Source organism: Ornithodoros turicata, chromosome 5 (assembly GCF_037126465.1).
Source record: "Ornithodoros turicata isolate Travis chromosome 5, ASM3712646v1, whole genome shotgun sequence".
Taxonomy (NCBI): Eukaryota; Metazoa; Arthropoda; class Arachnida; order Ixodida; family Argasidae; genus Ornithodoros; species Ornithodoros turicata.
In genome coordinates, this window is record NC_088205.1 from 66089643 (window position 1) to 66109227 (window position 19585).

At 46.1% G+C, this 19585-nt stretch overlaps 1 protein-coding gene across 2 annotated transcripts in view; it reads left to right on the top strand.

Moving 5' to 3' along the window:
* Window positions 1-19585, top strand: part of LOC135394609 (tudor domain-containing protein 3-like) — a 62352-nt gene that overhangs the window by 7390 nt on the left and 35377 nt on the right. For both annotated transcript variants that reach the window (XM_064625437.1, XM_064625438.1), the window contains exons 6-11: window positions 2684-2786; window positions 2903-3039; window positions 5924-6083; window positions 6179-6301; window positions 11885-12162; window positions 13801-14109. In XM_064625437.1, the coding sequence (XP_064481507.1) occupies window positions 2684-2786; window positions 2903-3039; window positions 5924-6083; window positions 6179-6301; window positions 11885-12162; window positions 13801-14109 (1110 nt within the window). The remainder of the gene's footprint in view (window positions 1-2683; window positions 2787-2902; window positions 3040-5923; window positions 6084-6178; window positions 6302-11884; window positions 12163-13800; window positions 14110-19585) is intronic.

Below are 19585 nucleotides of genomic sequence, written 5' to 3' on the forward strand. Positions count from 1 at the left end.
GTTGTGAGGAACTGATTTTCGCAAAATTTGCAAGCGCTTTTTTTCTTCACGAATTTAAAGTTCCGCAAAATATTCGAACCAACGACAAAAAAATATGCGAACAAAATATGTAAGAAAGTTCACCCAGGACGCTGGGGCAACTTATATACGCCGTTTCTTACGCTATTACACTGCATTGCCTCAGCTCTTCTTCGCTGCAAGTGGAGACAGTAGTCCAGCCTTCACAAATCCATCACGAATGTCGCATCCTGAGTTCCTTGTAAGCCTGGGTCATTCAGAAAGCGTGTATGGGTTTAGGCACACTGCCACACAGATCGGCATTTGTAAAAGTTGCCGCGTCACTATCGAGTGCCCATCGTACCTGCTCGATCCAGGACAGGAATGACGGGAGACATTTGGATAGACGGGGGCTCCATGGCGAAGTGGATTGATCTGAAACGACCATTCAGACGAGTGAAACACACATTCTCGGCTGAATATGATCACACATATGGCCAAAGAATATGCTCCAGATTGAGCCACAGAATTTGCCATTAGCGCTTGAGTCGCACACCACTTGTTACTCTCTCTTTCTTTCTCTCGTGAATCATATCTTCAGTGTGATGCACTGTAGCCTGCTGTGTAGATCAGGCCAGTCAGTGAAAGTTTACATCAGCATATTCAGCGCCGTGGCTGTCACTGTTGTTTTCCTCTCTGTGCAAGTCTGTACACAGAATGTCTAGCCCCGGCAAATTTATGGCAGTGTAGGCTTCACGATTACTAACAGTAGCTTGAGACTTCTGCTTCAGTTTGCTAGTTCTTGTTGACATAGCTTGTTCCATTCATGGCTCTAGGCCAGAAACATTTGGGTACCCCAGGTACCCAGGTCTGTTCCATCAGAATGATTCACTGTCTGGAGGTCAAGGGTTTGTAACACAAGTGCGCCATACAAAGGAGACGTCTTATCCCATGAGGTGCCATTCGTAAAGCAAAGTAATCCGTAGATGGAGGCTTTAGTCGATTTACACGTAAGGCGAATCAGCCTATTTGTGTGACGACATGCTGCGTATCCCGCAGGGTAGAACTGTGGGCAATTTGTGCCACCTGAGGATCTTCGTTGGTCTTTCTCATGGTGCATTCAGTGATGCCATGCTTTCGTACCATCTGGCAGTGGTGTTCCTAGAGGATGCTTATTGCCTAACAATGTACTTCGCCACATGCTCAATTAAATATGAAGCTGTAACGGGCCCCAGACTGTGCCGTCAAAGGTGAACTGCATGCCAGTTTTGTTTCTCATGTTAGTCAACGCATTTCATTCCATGGCACAGTGGTGGCAGAAGGCATTGCAAAGTGCCGCATTCTTTTTCGTCATATGCAGTGCAGCTCATACCCTACGGCAGTTTGTTCCTACGCAGGAAGAGGGTGAAGTTGGAAGCACAGAGTAAGAAGACTAGGAGATGGAACTTCACTCTCCCCCGCGACCAGAGAATGTACGAGGAGCGCGCGCTCTGCGCCCCAGCCCTCAGTGCCATCTGTCTGTTGCACGAGGACGCAAATTTTGCTAAACATGCGGTCACATGGTACTGGCGCTTGTCTGGTGCTCTGGCTCTGCCCTTGCTCAGCGCTGTTGGATCCGCACTTCGCGTTTGCGGGCTGCATTGCAGGCGGCATTAAGCTCGCGGTGAAAAGTTTCCAGGTGGTTGTTGGTCCGCGGGCCTCTGTTCTCGTTGTGGTCCCACTTCCCGATGTCGAAGCTGCCCTCCATCCGGGTGTTCTCAAAATAGCCCAGGAGGCAAACTGCGTTTGGCTTGTTTATTTCTTGCCCATCCTCCCAGAGAACCGGCCAAGCGTGTGGCAGCATTGCAGGCGGTAGGAAAGCAAGCGCTACCATTTTGCGCTCAAGGGACTTCAGGGATGGCTGTTCGTTGTATGACGTCTGCAGCAAAAACTGCTGGACCGCTGCCTGTACGCATTGAGAATAATGCAAATGGCATCCACGGTGCATGGCACTCGGAAATGCAGCCCTCAACCCCTGAATGAGACCCTGCTCAAAGTCGATGAAAAAGACTGAGGGAGCTGGTGATGGATATCCTGCCGACGTGCACGCATCCTTTAGAAGTGAAGGGGCATGGCTGTACACTGCCATCGATCTTCCAGGGAGAAGGATATATGCACGTGGTACTGAAACGCACATGCACAGTCAATGGTTGTTCAAATATCGGGGAAGTAAGGAAGAATGTACCATCCAAAAAAAAAGCTCCGGTGCATGAGTAATCAATTTCAATCCTGTCGGCGATGCAAATCCTAGTATCTTCCGGTCCGCAGAATCGTCGATCACCAGGAAAGGCTGACAGTTGTTAGTTGTCCCGTAATTTTCGGTCAGGAGAACGTCAACCACTACATTCAGAAGCAGAGGTTTGAAACGTCTCTTCTGTCGATATATGGTGTCCTTCATTCCACTAAATGTGGGCAGCTCCGCCAAAGCATCCCCTTGTGCCTAGACATGAAAATGGCCTCTTGTAATACGGGGAACGCGTCAAACTTTTTCTCTTACAAAAATATCAATAAGGTACTTACATTTTCTGTTACTATCAGTGCTATTCTGTGCTATTCCGCGAGGAGAAACCTTGTATATTTTCGTGTCCCGTTAACACAATGTCTGCATGATACCCTAATAACAAACCATGTTTTCTCCACCTTCTAGAACCTGAGTCATCACAGCCGTATTGTTGGGCAAGAAGGGAATGCCCCACCCTGGGTGCCGTTTGGGCAAAAAATTGACACGGGTTCACTAAAGGACATGAAAGGTAATAACGAAAGCTTACTTTATGGGTGAAGGGAATTTCTCAGCAACATTTCTGTGTTTTTGTTTGTTTGTTCTTGTCTGTACATGCCAACTCAAGAAATACTGTTGTTTATGCAGGCAACTTCAAATCGATGGACCAGTGCCAAAAAGACACAAAACCGAACGAGGCTTTTGAGAAGCATCGCCAAATGACTATCGCCGAAGTTTCCCGTGCAAAAGAGGGCAAAGTGAAAGTATTTGGAGGTGTGAAACAGGTAATGTATGCTCACACATTTCACATGTTCAGCTGCCCTTGATATAGAAGAGGGACATCATATTTACCTAGCTCAGTGTTCCCCAAACTGTGGGTCACAGTAGATTCAGTAGGGGGTCACGAAGCGGCCTGCCAGCAGCTCGGGTTTGTGGCTGCAGTTTCTACTGAAGCCACTTCCCAAAATTTTGGGCGGGTTTGGTAGGAGAGTGCCTGCTCTTGGGTACTAAAGCCATGAAAGTTCTCTTTTCCTTTGCCATGATGTACCTTGTGAACTTGGCTTCTTTGTGGTTGCATCGACGAAAACAAAGCACAGGGCGCAGCTCAACATGGAGCTGGAACTAAAGAGATACTGTGTTCAAACTCCTCCCTCATTTTGAGAAACTGTACTCCGACAAACAAGCTCACGTCAGCCATTAGGAACAGTCACTCCTGCTGGCATGCATTGTTATTTATGTGCGATGGTTTCCAGCCGTGCTGATTCACTCTGATTCACTATATTAACTATCTTATAAAATTTCAGTGTTAGTTTTGTGTATTACTGTTCATGCACTGAAATCGAAAAGCTTGTGGCATCGCGAAAAGCTGGGAAAGGGACGAGGGGGTCGTGATGCAAAATTTCATATTTTTGGTGGGTCGCTGGGTCGCAACTTAAAGTTGCAAGGGTCTCAAGAAGCTGGAATCGAATGCAACCCATGCCCGTTTGACAGAACTTCAATATTAGAGGGAGCTCTCACAAAACAACTAACTGCACCAGTGGGCCAAAGCAAACTGTAGCTGGGTTGAAGGACAGAGTACTGCAAATTGGGGTATAAGGACGCCGGGCGGTGCTCCTTTAATGTTCAACTACGTAACTGCCTTCCCAAGGTTCTTAAGCTCATACAACACTGGAACTGGACAAAGCCGTCTCCGAAGTGGGCTACAGAATGTGGTACATGAGCAAAGGAACAAATCCAAAGACAATCCAAATCCAAACAAATCCAAAGTTTCTGACGGCATCATCTTGGTGTGCTGTGCACAACAGGAACGTGTTTGGAAACGATAGTAGCGCTCACGTCGGTTTGCAGATGAGCATGTGAATCTTCCATTGTGCTGTAATTCTATTTATGATCACTGAATCGAGCACATCTTATGAGACTAGCTGTCGTATTCCTTACACCCTTCACTTGTCGAGTTCAGTTGAATGTGGCTTTTAGGGAGTCAAATATAGTAGAACCTCTTTATAGTAAACTGGCTGGGACTTGCGGATAATTTTACTATATCAGGGGTTTTACTATATTAGGTGTAGCTTTAAGAGAGTCATAAATGGAGGAGGACAAGTCATTGAGAGATTTATTACAATGCTATGTACAAATAGGAACTCTGCAGTGTTAGAAAAATGCTTTATAAAGGTATAAAAAATGACTTAAATGAAGCCTGCCATGCCGTAGACTTTGTATACGTCGCAAAAAAAAAGTTTGCTTTCGCGTCAGTTCGTTTCTGTCCACCAGTTGCAGCAACGTCATCTTTTGAAGCAGTGTCAACACTTTGCATTTTCTGCCACAGTCCGTCATGTCCCAAACTTCACGTCTCACACAAAAACAAAAAACACGTCACGTCGCCAAATCGAGAACTGGGAAACACATATTGGACGTGCAAAATCAGGCGGGAACTAGGAACTATCTCTCCTATGCCGCTACCTACTACGCACTTCCACCTCTCATTGTGTGGATGGACGCTATTGGCTGTTCCCTTACCGGCTGATTGCAGCGTTAAATAAAAAAGAAGAAGAAAATACACAAGCAGCAAGCAACATCCCCAGCATCATCAACACGACAAGATGGCGGGATCCAGCCTACCGAAACCCACATTCTAGGTGCCCGCTCTTTACTATAAGTGGTATCCTGGAATTTTTCTGCTTACTATATCAGAAAATTTAACCATTGGGTCTATAGGAATTCAGTCGGGACCGCAGTTCTCTTTTACTATAAGCAGAATTTTACTAAAAGCGGAGTTACTATAACAAAGTTCTACTGTAATCTTACCTGATGTGTACTAAGCGCACAAGTACCTATCGAGTCTTACATATTCAGTACAGTAAAACCCCGCGTATAACGATATTGACGGTAATCACGAATTCCATCGTTATACGGGGTACATCGTTAAACGAGGGCTGACCTAAATACGACGTCCCGGAAAAGTCGCGCGCCACCCCGCGTGTAGCAAAAAAAAAAACAGATGCTAAAAAAAAACGCGAAGCTGTGTGACATCGCAGTGGCTTGAGAGAACAGCGATCAGAACTCGTGGAGAGAACCAGACAACATAGCAGGACAACTTCTGGCAACACTACACATCACCATTCCGCAAGTCGGCTTCACCTAACGCCTGCGTGCTTTAGGAGAAGCTCGCTTTAGAACACTGTCGCGGGTAGAAAGCACATGCTAGGCCTTTTGAATCATCTCCCGAATTTGAGCAGCATTGGCCAAATACGGAGACATAAAAGCGTTACCACCTACCTCTTTCACTGACAGTATTGGAAAATGAACAGTCGCTGTCTATTTTCTTGCCTCAATTTTTATTTTGGTTTAATTATTTTGATGTGAATTTCGGATGATACGAATTTTTTCCGCTACCCCGTGAGATTCGTAGCGTCGAGACTCTACTGTATCTTATCGTGGCGAAAATCGCCGCGTGGTTACGCGCACGGGGCAGCGTCCAACATCGTTATACGAGTACTCGGAACCGCGGTCTCCATCGCTATACGCGGGTCGTTTCCCCATAGAACCAATGTATATTTTGACGGTAAAATCATGAACCATCATTTTACGAGGGGTATCATTATACGCGATATCTCTGTCCGCGGGTTTTACTGTATAAAATATGTTCTCGAGCAAACTCCGTTTATTCAGCCCCAGGACGGAGACATCGCGCAGCTTGTTGGCTTTGGCTGCACTGTAGATGAGGCTGTAAATGCGCTCCGACTCAACAACTGTGACCTGGCATCTGCTATCCACTCGCTGGAAAAGTCTTCCAACAACAACAGGAAGGACAGAGCCGGAGGTCGACCTGGTGAGTACTAAAAATGTAAAAGCGTGTCATATTTCTGTTGTTTCCACTCTGAATAAATTGCGTGTAGTGCAACTGTTGTCTTTCTTATTCATTAGAGAACAACAGGAAAAAACGAGAGCATCGCGAGAGGGACTCTGGGGAAGACAAGGCTCCAAGCCGTCCTTCGGCGCCAAGTACACTGTTCGACTTCTTGCAGAATCAAATCTCCCTTCCAAAAGGTACAGCACCATCAAGAGCATGTCAGATTTGTTTCACTATGCGGCTCTTTTTCAACATTATTTTTCGTAATGACTCACATCTTAATGTTAACAATTCACTTTGGGCGTGTTGGTACAGATATATACTAAGAGAAGCGCGTTTAACGAAGCGACGAGGACAGGGCGGCACACACATGGCACATACTGGTGCAGTTGAAACGAGTTTGGTTTTCAGTGAGACATTTGAACTAGGATCCATGTGCACTGTATCTCGACACTTGTGCCTTTTAACCTGTCCTGCACCTAAACCATGGTTATCTTGGAGAGGCAACAGTAAAACCAGAGTTCGAGGTAACTCGTTACAAGTAACTCGTTACTGTAACTAAGTTCCTTTTTTTGGTAACTTGTAACGTAACTCGGTACTTTTGCGCCGTGGTAACTTTCAGAGGAACTCGTTCAGGGGCGCCGGAACAGGGGGAGCAGGGGGAGCGACGGCTCCCCCTCATTTACGAATGGGGGAGCACGGCTCCCTCAGTGTCAGCCCAGCGTCCTAATCTTTTACGGTCTAACGGAATGGCCCGTGCGTGCATGTGTTCTTTCGGTGGCCATAAATTTAGAGAACAATAAACAGAGATCCTACCACTGTCACTGTGTGCGGAGACCGTTTGAGAAGAGCTACATACCAATGGTGTCAGGTTCACAGGGTTCTGGAGTTAACCATGGCAAGGTTTGTGGTACAGGTTAGGACAAAAGTTTACGGAACACGCTAGCGACGTACTCTTTCTCCGGTGCGACACCCTAGCGGCTGCCGGAAGCGAGTGAGTTCACTGTTGCGGAGGGGTGGAAGGGTGCGCTGTTAGCGACACACAGCGGTAACTTGTACTTCCCAGGCACGCATAAGCGACACTGGAACCACCACTGTGTGTCGCTAATAGCGCATCCGTCCACCCCTTCGAAACAGTGTACTCACCCGATTCCGGCAGCCGCTAGGGTGTCGCACCGAAGAAAAAGTACGTGGCTCGCGTGTTCCGTAAACTTTTGTCCCAAGCTGTACGAAGTGCAATAAATCAGTCAGAAAGTGTGTAACGGGGGGGCGAGCACTCCCAGACTCAATCCACGGGGTGGGGTGGGGGGGACAGAGGCACAAACGGGAATCGCAAAAGGCACGCAAGACACCAGGCGTCTGAGGGAAATAAGGATACGAAGAAACCGCCCAGTTGAAGACAGAGGGTTGTTATAATGGCGGTTTGCGGGGCGCAGCCACAGATTTCAGTCGGTGGTGGACAGGGTGCCCACTTCGAGCTGGCGTGTAAGACCTGTAGTAGACAAGTGCGATGAACTGAGACGAAACGTCGCACCGGTGTTGTGTTCATGTGTCGGCAGTGGCAACGTCGAGGGAGCGCCACCAAGTCCTCGACTGCAGCAGCGTTACAGGATTATTAAATGCCATAGACATCGGAGAAGGCAACACCTCTGGAATGAGATATGTATCGCAGCTTGTTTGTTGTCTTATATATATTGTGTATATCTTCACCCGTCATAGTAGAATATTCTAACTGTTAACCTGATTGGTGGCCCCTCGCTTTCCGTCGTACCGATGTCCAAAATTTACCCGCTGTTTTCATTTATCCGGCTTTTCTTATTGAGTCGCCCGGGAGTTATAACGACACCGTGACACCCAGTCAAAAGGCTGGGTGTCAAAGGGCACATTCTAGCTGAGCTCCAGACCGGCCCAGGAAAGTCTGGTTTATTCGCAGAAGGCTTGCGGATCAGACGATATTCGCTTCCAGTCCCGGCACATGTATATGCCGCGACGGCGATTCCGGGGACAAGTACCCGACGTTCCCTACACATTACTTGCCATAGAGGTCTATAGGCACTGCGCAGAAGTAAAAAAAGCCGGACGCACTGAACTCTTACCAACTAATTCACCACCAAGTGCTATTTAATTACAGTACTACTGCAATGTTACTTTAGATCTACTGTACAAATATGCACATGTCATTTGCTAGGTGCACGTTTACTGTTCGTGCAGCAACCATGTATAACGTCACTATGAGCCCTCAAGGAAAATAAGTGATGATGATGATGATGATGATGTTTAAGGTAGCACTTTTTTTTCGCTCCCCCAGTGAAAAATTAGTTCCGACGCCACTGAACTCGTTCCTTTTTTTGGTAACTTTGCCAAAGTAACTTAAGTTAAGTTCCAAGTTACTTTTAATTCGCTTTTCACTCACGTCCAGACATTTTCTTGCTTTCTCTCCTGTTCCTTCATGGCATATTTTGCCATAAAACGTGATATTCAATGAGTGGCAGTATTTTATTCAGGAAGTAAGAACTGCTGCCATTGAAATAAAGCTGAACCATTCTGCGCCCACAGGGGGTAAGATGCAACGCGTTCGAATAGACCTCTACCAGAGAAACGTCATTATGACATATTGGTAGACAGACTGAAACCGAAACAAAGCGGAAGGACGGCTGGGTTCCACGAACAGGCACTTGTTCGCTGTCTCCCATTGAAAGAAAAGTAGGACCAAGGGTGTCGTCCATTCAAGGGGTCATGTCGTAACCCCCTCAAGACTGTGGCTTTCGGGCGCGACTTGGTTCACCTCTAGCTTCGAGCGTAGTTCAATTCTACCAAATTTTGGCGCTGTCGAACACTATGACGTCATTTATTTACAAACAGGGAGAGGTCTATTGTTGGGCATAAAGGAAAACGATCTAAGCGTGTTGCACTCCTCCGCAGGCAACTCAACGTCTAACTCAACTGCTCGCGCGCTGCACCTGCGTAATGCTATTTTGTGTCCGAAGTAACTTGGAAGTAACTCGTTCTTTTTGTTAAGTAACTCAGTAACTGCGAGTTAGATTTCATGCTGAAGAACTTCGTTATTAACTTAGTTACATTTAGCACGCGGTAACTTAACTTGTAACGAGTTCTTTTTGACGGGTAACTTCTCAATCTATGGATAGAACTGTTCAAGTACCATGCATTCAGTAACCTTACGTACATTTCCGCACTCTTGAGCTGCTCCAGTAAAAAAAGCCTTGACAGCCTTACAGCGGTCGTGTTGTTTCTATCTTTCTTTGTGTTGTCTCCTGCGCTGTTTCATCGAGTGGATGAATCATCTGCCTTCTTGTCAAATGCATGGAATCACTACCAAAATGCTTCTGTTGAAAGCCAGGATTTCTTTAGTAGAGCAGGCCTTGTTTTGTCATTCTTTTCCACATATTCTTTGCGTTATCGTGCTTTACATCCCCTGCTTTGCAAGCAAGAAGTGTGAGAGGCTTATGAGGCTACATTTCATAGTCGAAGCTGACTTTCTCACAGGTCTGTTCGAAACAGAGCTTCAGTACAGGAGACTTCAGCAACATAACAGCAACACCTTCTGAGAAGTTGGTCTTGATCGGTTGTAGAAGGTCCTTGATCTTTAGCTTCTTGCTATCTCTACTTACAGCATTAAAGGGGACATAAACAGGCCGCCAAACATTTCACAAATAATGGTACCCCATGAAAGACTGTAGGTCATAATAATCGCCATATATCATCACGCAGGTCATAATCTGTCGGCTCGTGCCAGCTCAGTGACCCATATGAAGGCTTTGAAAGATGAGTAACCCGCGCGCCTCTCTCCACTACGCATACGTCACATGGCTACGTAGCCTTTTGCCGTCCATGCAGGGGGTCGAGCTCCAGGGCCCAGCTCTGGTGGGATGTGACGTTTCAAATTTCCAGCCAATAAACAGGCTTCATTATCAGCTATGAGGCGGAGTGCTTCGTTTGTTTCTGTGGAACCACGTGCTGAACTAACTGCGCTCCATGGTTTCGAAATGCAGCGTCATGACATCTCCGGGTGGACTAGTTTTGACGCGAACGTCAACAATTGGGCTGCTATCATGTGACGCAATTCGAACCTGGGCACCTCCCAGTCACAGCGTGACATGGCCAGCACGCTAACCACTGAGCCACGCGATGCCGGGTGGTTCAAACCGAAGTACGGCAGCCCAGTTGTCGGAACCATTCGAAGGTGACGAAGATGACCCATCGCGGGGAACTGTAGCGCCGGATATTCATTAGCGCTGGCAGTGTGCTGCGTGCTACTGCGCCGAAAACGTAGTGCTTGTATAACATCTAAATAGAACGCATTTCTTTTCCAGTTTGAGGTTGTATCTGTTTAGATTTCGAATAGAATAAGATTCATATTCACCTAGTCAATTTCCGCAAGTGAAATAAAATCATACGTGGAGCCCTTGATCATAATTGGTGAGGAAAGCGCCACGTCAAAATGACATAAAGTTAGAACGCAAGGCGGGGCTAAAAAGCGAAAGAGTGCAGTGAATATTTCATCCATATACAAGCGCTTTTTCGATTTGAGTGCTAGCAATTACAAGGAGCTTTCACTGCCTAAGTTTCAATAATATAACGCGGAGAAATGCGCACCTTGTATACCTGTTTACGGCCCCCTTAATTGAACTTTCCATCTCTAGTGTAGGTTTACCGTAATTTCACGCGTATTAGCCGCGGCTTATGCGCGATTTTTTTTTCTCACAGCCGCTCTGCGGCTTATCCACCGGTGCGGCTTATCTGATGACTATTTTTTCCTGGTATTTTCCTCATACGCCGGTTTTAACGAAAGGACTGACGCAGTGTCTCTGGAACAGCACTGTCCTGCCGATGCACGGACAGTGCGTAACAGGGACGGGTCCACATTCGAGTAGATTGATCTTCCTGGTGCATTCCCCCAAGCAGCTTTATCGAAAGTGGTGACAGGGATTCACGTCGTCTGGAATACCACTGACCCACCAATCCATGAAAAACGCCTAACAAGGGCACAATCCGATCTTGGTAGAACTCTAGAACTGACCTCCTTTTTTGTACACTATGCCGACCCCGGAGTATGGACCACAGGGTTTATGGCCTTCTCTATGGTCTCCTTTGTCGCACAAATCAGTCGTCTCGTATTGCCCGCGGCTTATCTGCGAGTGCGGCTTATCTGCCAGAAAATTTTCAAAACGTTCCTAAATACGAATCCTGCTGCTTATATGCGTGAAATTACGGTATATAAATTGAACCATTTTTAGGGGAGTTCATGCTCGCTTTTCTTTTTGGCCTAACATTCTTCGGGCCCCTAGTTTTTCATTTCAATATGCTCACATTTGAAAGTTTCTTCATCCTGCTTTTTTTTGCAGTATTAATTACCGACATTATAACTTCCTCCTCATCTGTTTCATTCCTCTGAATGAGCTATACTACCTGAGCACTTTCATTTTACCTTCCCCGCATGACTTCTCAGTTCTCTCAGCAGGAGTAACAAATCTGCAACATAGTTATGTTGTATAACATGTTCCTTTTTGAATGCTAATTTTCCCTGGCCCTACCTTGTTGAACGTAGCTGAAGCTGTAGTGTTTCCTACCAAAATGGGCTATTGGATTTTGCTTACTTTAACATACTGTTTCTTTGTTTTTTTTTTCAATGTCGTTCACAAATGATGCTGTACTCAAGAAGAGCATTTTGACTGATCAGTGCGTTCAGGAACTTGATAAAATATTTCCTAATACTATCTAATATTTTCTGTGGTGTTGCTCATTCTCTGTCTTGTCTGCAGTGCCTGAAATTGAAGACGCCCACGTGATGAATAGCTACGAAACACGGAGAGGTGGAGATACGTCAGACCGGTATCGGCGACCGGAACGCCAGCAGCGTGACCCACAGGATTACAACAGTGCAAAGCAGGGCCAGCAGAGAAATCGGGAATATGGCGGACGCCGGAACGAGGGGAACGTTCCTTACCAGAACAGCGGTGGAAGTGGCACACAAACCTCGCATAGAAACAACACTGGTTACCAGAATGATGGGAACACATTTCAAGGAAGACAGCAACGGGTGAGAGCAACTGTCTTCTTACGGTATCGCATTGACACGCTCTTTGTACAGTGGTCAAACTCCTCTATAAGTATACGTCTGTACCTTTATGTCTTTGGGTTTTATCACTTCTGAAAATCTGGTTTTACTTCAGGGGCTGTGAAATAGGGTAAAATCAGGCGGTATCGAATGGAAAGGCTCATTTTCGAGTGGAAAACGGAGATAAAAAAGGCCTCACACATTTAGGTTGAACCTGAGCACCTGTGCTGAATGCGCAGCACTCAAGTGTTCTCCAATGCCCATTTCAGATCAGGATGTCTTCAGTTTTCAGATCAACTCTTGAGGGTAGCACTATCAGCGTGCAACTTTATTATTGTGGAAACAAGGCGTGTATTTAAAAATGATACCAGTTGCAGTCAAAACCAGGGATGCACTGTTGCATTGTGGTTTGCACTGCTTCAATAAACATTATGAGAACACGAGAGTGCAACATTGTTCTGCTTCCTAGGGATACGTGTCACTTTGAGGCACAAGTAATGGGGTATTGGAAGCCCGAAATAAACCTGATCCGATGTAACGTTATGTACCGTTTCAATGCTGCAGTTAGTGCAGAGAGTTCCGACATTATGCCAGCGTGTAACTAGTAATTGTATGTAATCTTTGTTGCGGAAGAACGTGGAATTCCCAATATTTTAGCGCGGATTTTGAAAATTTTTGCCGCGGCGAGCTAGGACCCCTCGTGATAAGGAACAACATGCACTGCTAAGACACACGTCCATCAGAGAGTGCTGCAGGATGCTATGGTCACATCATACTGCCTCTAGCCAGGATGATGACAAAAAATAAAAATAAATAAATAAATAAATAAATGTCCTACTCCAGCAGTATACAATCATCACAAGTATGACAATGAAAAAATGGCTAGGAAGCAAGCGAGCTGATGAAGATGATGCATAATGTAAAAACCCCGAGACTAGGGAACACGAAGGGACAGACACAATACGAAGTCTCAAGAGAGACTTCGTGTTGTGTCTGTCCCTTCGTGTTCCCTAGTCTCGGGGTTTTTACATTATGCATCACAAGTATGTCGTACTTATCTTATGTATCCGCATTCTTCTTGTTCTGCGGTGACAGCTTGACTGTCTTGCACGTACTGGCATCCTGCCCTCACTTCGAACACCAACGCCAACAGTATTTCACCGCATTCTACAGATACCATGTCCCACTCCACCCAGCCCTTTTACTGGGTGACACTCCTCTTGTGCCGTTTGATAATGTCATCCAATTTTTGACCATGTGTGGGCTACTAAGTCAGATGTAGATGTTAAGCATTGCTCCGCTTTTATCCAATATCACCGAACTCCTCATGTAAATACCTCATCCTGGATCACCTCATTGCTCACACTTTTACATAGCTTTTAACTGCCATACTCACTTGTTATCATCATTCTCCTCTCCCTCTCCTATCCTGGTCCATCTCATCGCTCATACCTGTAAATAGCTTTTAATTACCACACACACTCTCTCTCTCTCTCACATCATCTCTCCCATAATCATCTCACACCACCACACACTCACCATAGTTTTGGCGCTCTATGGCCTTTGCTGCCTTTGTGCCATTAAACCCATAATCTCTCTCTCTCTTCTTGTTCTTCGCAGCCATTCCCAAATCACAGAGATTCCAAACCCTCCAGTGGAGACTACCACTCCACAATCCCTCCGCGGCTGCAGCACGTGCAGGCTGCACGCCAAGATGGCCGTTCTTACTATGGTGGAGAGGGGGACAGGAAGCGGACATCACGCACAGACGAGAACCAGCAGTCGCAGCAGCAGCCGCAGCAGGCATGGCAATCCCTGCAAGAGGCAGCACTACAAAACGATGTTGCAGACGCGAAAGACACTAAGCAGCCCCAGAAGCGCTTGACGTCGGGGCAGAAGGTGCTAGCAAAGTACTGGGAGGATGGGAAGGTGAGTTGAAGTTTTTGCTCGAAATTTTATCTGTGCCGTTATCTGCAAAGTTTTATCTGTACTCAAATTAGCGAGAAAGCATCGGGTGCGATTCACATGCACCTGTTTGAACGGAAATCGGGACAGAGAGCTTACAGGGGTTGCGACACATTGATAGATCTGGTTCGTTGCATGCACGTGGAAGTATATATAGAGACCCCCAAACAACGCCTCGGAGTCAGGCTCTGATGTCAGAGGAGTGAGACAACAACAACTGTATTGAAATGATGACGAGTGCGGGTTTCATCTCCAGGGGCGGCACCCTACCCCATTGCTGGCGGTGAATGGAATATTGAGTCACCCCGCGGTGAGAACTGGAGTCCTACAATGTTCAAAAACTTTAGAAGGGCTTTTAGGGCAGAGCGTTGGTGGGCTGGATTTGACCATGGACCAAGCAATTTTGAAATAGTGAAAGGGGGAGAGTCCAGTTGATTAAGAGACACTGAAAGTGGGGATCGAAAAGGTTGGTAGTGCGGGCTAGAGTCACTGAATACACTACACTTCAGAGTATCGACACTGAGGCAAAAGGGCGAGTTGGAGCCGGCACTTTGTTTCCGTTTGACCTCCAGCGCCATCTATGGAACGCTCTTCGAAGGGTTCTCTTCTTCCACTGCCGTACCTCATCTTAAATTGTAGAAGTGGGTCTGGAGGTAGAACGAAAACAACATGGTGGCTCCAACTCTCCTTTTTGCCTCAGTGTCAATACGCTGCTTATTTAGTGACTCTAGTACGGGCAATGAAGAAGGATGTGCTCTAGATCTTCCAGATGACCGCAGTGATGGCATATGGGAGGGTCAACTTGTCGCAAACGGTAAAGCCACTGAGCTGTAAAAGCCACATTCAGTCGCATCCAATGAATTAATGCAACGTCTTGAGAGAGATGGTTTTCATGGCATCTTAAAACCGAGCGTTGGATCAACTCTTGCAAGCATAGATGGGAACAGTGAAAGATTTGGCCATTCCTGTTGCTTTTCCCAAGCACTTGACCTCTACCACAGTCACCTCACTGGCAGAGACGCTTGCAGCAATGCGACAGCCAGATAAGTTTAGGTATTTGAGGTGGCAGCCCCTTGGCTTGGCTTGGCTTAGCTTAGAATGCAGCATCACATCGGTGTACATGACCATCTCTCACATTTATCCGGCAAGATGTCACAGCCCCTTCAAGTCATTTTTCGTGCTTAAAACTCAAAGTGAGGTATATGTTTTCAAGGTCAGCATGCAGTACAAGCTAGCATACATATGCGCTTCTTTCATTCCCTCTAGCATAGATACCTCTGCGGTCAGATTTTTTAGCGTTGAGATCGAAAAATAGACGTTGGCTGCAACACTGTATCACATTTCCCCTTAAAAGTTCGATAACATAAAGCTAAGGTTGCGCTCCAAAACAAACTCTCGAGTAGGAGTTGGTCACGTGACAGAGTTGTACCATGTGACCCAAAGGGTAGATGATCCTCGAGTTGGTTGTGGAATGGGTGCGAGTACGATCTTTGACATGGCGACAGCAGACAACAGTGACACTTAGGCCCCGGGACATCAGAACAGCTGGCCGCTGCTTCTCTTTGCTGTGACGGTGTTGACTTCAGTGTGGGGTCATCTGTGTGAGTTCGTAAAGGATTTGTGCCATGAACTAGGGGTATTCACCGTGCATTCCAAGAAACGGTAGCGCTGTTCTGGTCCGCTGCTAGCTCTAAAACGCATAGAAGCAGCTTTCGACCTTCATATGCAACGAGCTGATGTGTGTTGTATGTATGGTTCCACGCATGCTGCTCTGAAGAAAACATCAGGTCGCAAAATCCGCACTGGAATTTCCGGGCATCCTCTGTGATGCAGTGGAGATGAGCAGCAGCAAAAGAAGACGACCATAGATTTCTGTGCAGACGACAGCTCTGATGTCATTACTCTTAGCTAACCCCATCTGATAGGGAGTAGCATGAGTCAATCAGGAGTTGCTACCCTCGGGTAGGCGGCCCATTTTAGGAATGCGGGTCCTGATGTAATCGGGTTGATTCTCGATCGCAAAGAGTAGCTACCCTCAACTCTTGGGTCGACCCAGGTGAGTTCTGGAATGCAGCCTTAGACATGGAGTTGCTGAAGTGGGACGGGAAGCTGCACAAATGCTTATGAACTCCTTTTTAACTGACCAAGCAACAATTACTCGCAAGAGACACCGTGCTGGGAATGGCTGTTGTGGGACTGCTGTCCTCTTAACACATTGTGTAAAGCGTCCTCTTCTCCTTGTCAATGCGATTGTTCTGGAGTCACGGAAGTGTTTGAAGTATGGGAGCTGAACTCCCACAAAGAACATGTGGCAAAACAAAGTGGCTGACAACAGGGTTCAATATGTGGACCTAAGCCAGAACTGAACGCCACAGTGGTCGGGTCGGGACTAACTTTATTTAGTTCCATATTAGCCCTCCGAACATGTGACTACTGCAAAGCATGCCTCGTGTTGGCCTGAGGCCTTTTCTTCATTTATGTGCCATTCGCACGACAAATACACCATGCACTACCTACTTTCACAAAGCTCATAGTCCTATGTGCTATGAACCTTCAAGTAACCTTCAATTCGGGGTGCAAATTCGGGGAAGAATCGGGTTAAACCTAAAACGTCAGGCTCTACTGGTAACCTCCTCTGCGACTTGTGATGGGGCTCTGTGGCTTCTTTGCTTTTTTCAACTGCCTTTCCTTTCTTTTTTTCTTTCAATTTCCTTCGGTCCCATTAACATTAGTGTGACATTAGTGTAACATTAGGTAACATTAGTGTGAGTATCACGAGGAGACTTCCATTCAGAATGGACACCTGTTGCTGCTCATAATAGTTAAAATTATTAAAGTTGTTCTTACAATGTAACTTAGTAAAGTAACTTCAAGTTTATTTTTGCGGCTTGTAACTTTGTTATTAACTGGTTACGAGTTTCCTCGTCTCTGAATAGGGCAAACTAAGCTGCTGTCTGTCAGCACTTTGTATAAAACGCAGACAACATTTTTGTGTCACTTCATGGGGCCCTTTCCATTTTGGATAATGTTTCGCAGACCAGCAATTGTGAAGTGTTACAACATTTGAACATCTCCCACTTGGAATTCTTTGTCCGGCAGTGGCACTGCTTCGCGTACTCTGACTGGTGTTTTCCCGTGTAGTCCCGCTGTTTCTGCGGACGCCCTGATCTGCTGCCTCAGCCGTTCCGGATACTAACCAGGAGCTTCCCAGGATACGGAATAATTACGGCTCCATTCCAAAGATTTTCCAGGTGGACTGCACTATGCATAGTCGGTGGCATAGCCAGAAAAATATTTTGGGAAGGGCTCTATGGGAACATTACATGATGATGATGGGTCTCACCCCCATTTGCCGTTCCCAGCGCACTACCAAATCTATGCATTGGTGGGCGGCAGTTTTGACCCCAAAACCACCTCCTGGCTACGCCACTGGTATATGTTGTAGGCACAAAGACCGACGGAAATTCCCCTGGATTTCGCTCAGCCATTTGTTCAGCGCTGGTGAAGTTGGGTGGGTTGTGGTGGGTTGCGGTGGGTGGTCTTCAAGTAACACATGCCTCAACATCATCACTTACCATGATGGCTTGGATGGGTACACATTGAAGCATTTATCCGAAACAATAATTCTGTAATCGGCACACAGAGAGCATTTTGCATCCACTTCGCACTTGGTCGTAATGCTGCTGTTCTGCGCTAAAAAACCATATAGAAACCATATTGCTATGGTTAGCACAGGGTTAACACGAAAACCACATGGAAGATAATGCAGCGTTCGGATGCCGCAGCATGTCAGCACTATGCGACAGTCCATTTTGCAGTCATCAGTCAGGGCACAACCACATGAAAGATAAAGAGCTTCAGCTTCCCTTTGCACTACATCCTTCACTGGCTTTGCCCTACAATTTTCAGTTGGTGAGGCTCTCACCCTGACGGAAGGACACCACATTCTACATGACCTTCTGATACACCCACTCAAACGTTACCTACCTGCGCACTGGTGACGGCGGCTGAATAAGCCAGAAACAGCGGTCCAGTGCTGATATGGTGATGTTGGAGTTATAAACTTATTTCAAATATAAATACATACACGTATTTTTACATTGTAATTAAATGTGTCGTAAAACTTGCATGTACAGTAGACTCGCGTTAACTCAAGCCGTAATATTTCGTACTTTCGGGTAATTCGAACACATGTTGAATTTTTTTGGCCCGCTATATTTTAGGCGTAATTTTGCTGCTTAATTTGAACACCATTTTTGCTTAATTCAGACTTTTCCTTCCATCATAAAGTGTTTCTGCCTGCAGGAAGTGGTAACGCTATTTCGTGTGACTGTCACCCATTCGCAACATGCCGAACACACTGAACATGCCGAACATGTGCGCATAAATCGCATACACAAAATGAGACTTTAGCCGTTTGGGTTGCCTATACACACACAGCCATCGTCCACCACTGCACACTTCCTGAATGAGGGTTACTCCAGATGTGCTGCACATACTTCTTAAATACATGTGAATACAACAAAATGTGCATATGTTTGCTAATTTCACAGCTGAGGTTGCCATCATGACACGTATTGTTGGTCATCAGCTATCTGTTTCATGATCAAGGGCTAACCACAATGACTACAGTGAGAGATCTCTTGGCTGCTGTTGCACAAGAAAGGAAATGCTTACATGCAGGATGAGAGATGTGCAGGAGCGTCATTAAATGATTGTACTTGGCAACTTCAGAAACCCCACTTGCATCTGAAGGTAGCTGCATACAGGCCAATCGCAGTTGTGTGGGATCCATCCGCAAATAAACACATTGACATGCTCGAACGCGTTCAAAGATTATCCGCTAGGTTCACTTACTCAAAATACAAGTACTCAGACTCAGTTTCGGCACTGTTGCAACAGGCACACCTAGTGTCATTGCAGGTGAGAAGAAAAATACAGAGATTGAAATTTTTTTACCTAATTTGTAATAACCGTCTCGGTATCGATTCTACAATGTACCTTTTCCCACCTGCCCGCCAGTCGGCAAGACTCAGCCACAACACAACACCCCTTCCTTATTGTGTATCTTGTGATACGTTTAAATATTCTCGCTTAAATATATATTTGCCGAACAATAGAAGAGTGGAACAGGTTGCCGTCTAATATTGTACCCATTGATTCTGTAATAGGATTTGTTAATGCCGTTCCTACGTTGCTCACATAGGCCTCATTTTGCGTATTTTGTAATGTGTTTCGTCTCCTTTTTTTTTCCTTTCTTTTTTTAACGTCATTGCTAGTTGTGTATTGTTGTGCTTGCTTTTGATTATTGTAATAACACCCGCTTGGGCCCGAGACGGGCTCACAGTATTGCTAAATACATTGCCCAGACACTACTTAAGCGATGTCATGCGCAACCCCTTCTGTGCATTAGCTGAGAGATGGCTTGGGTTCTGAGTCC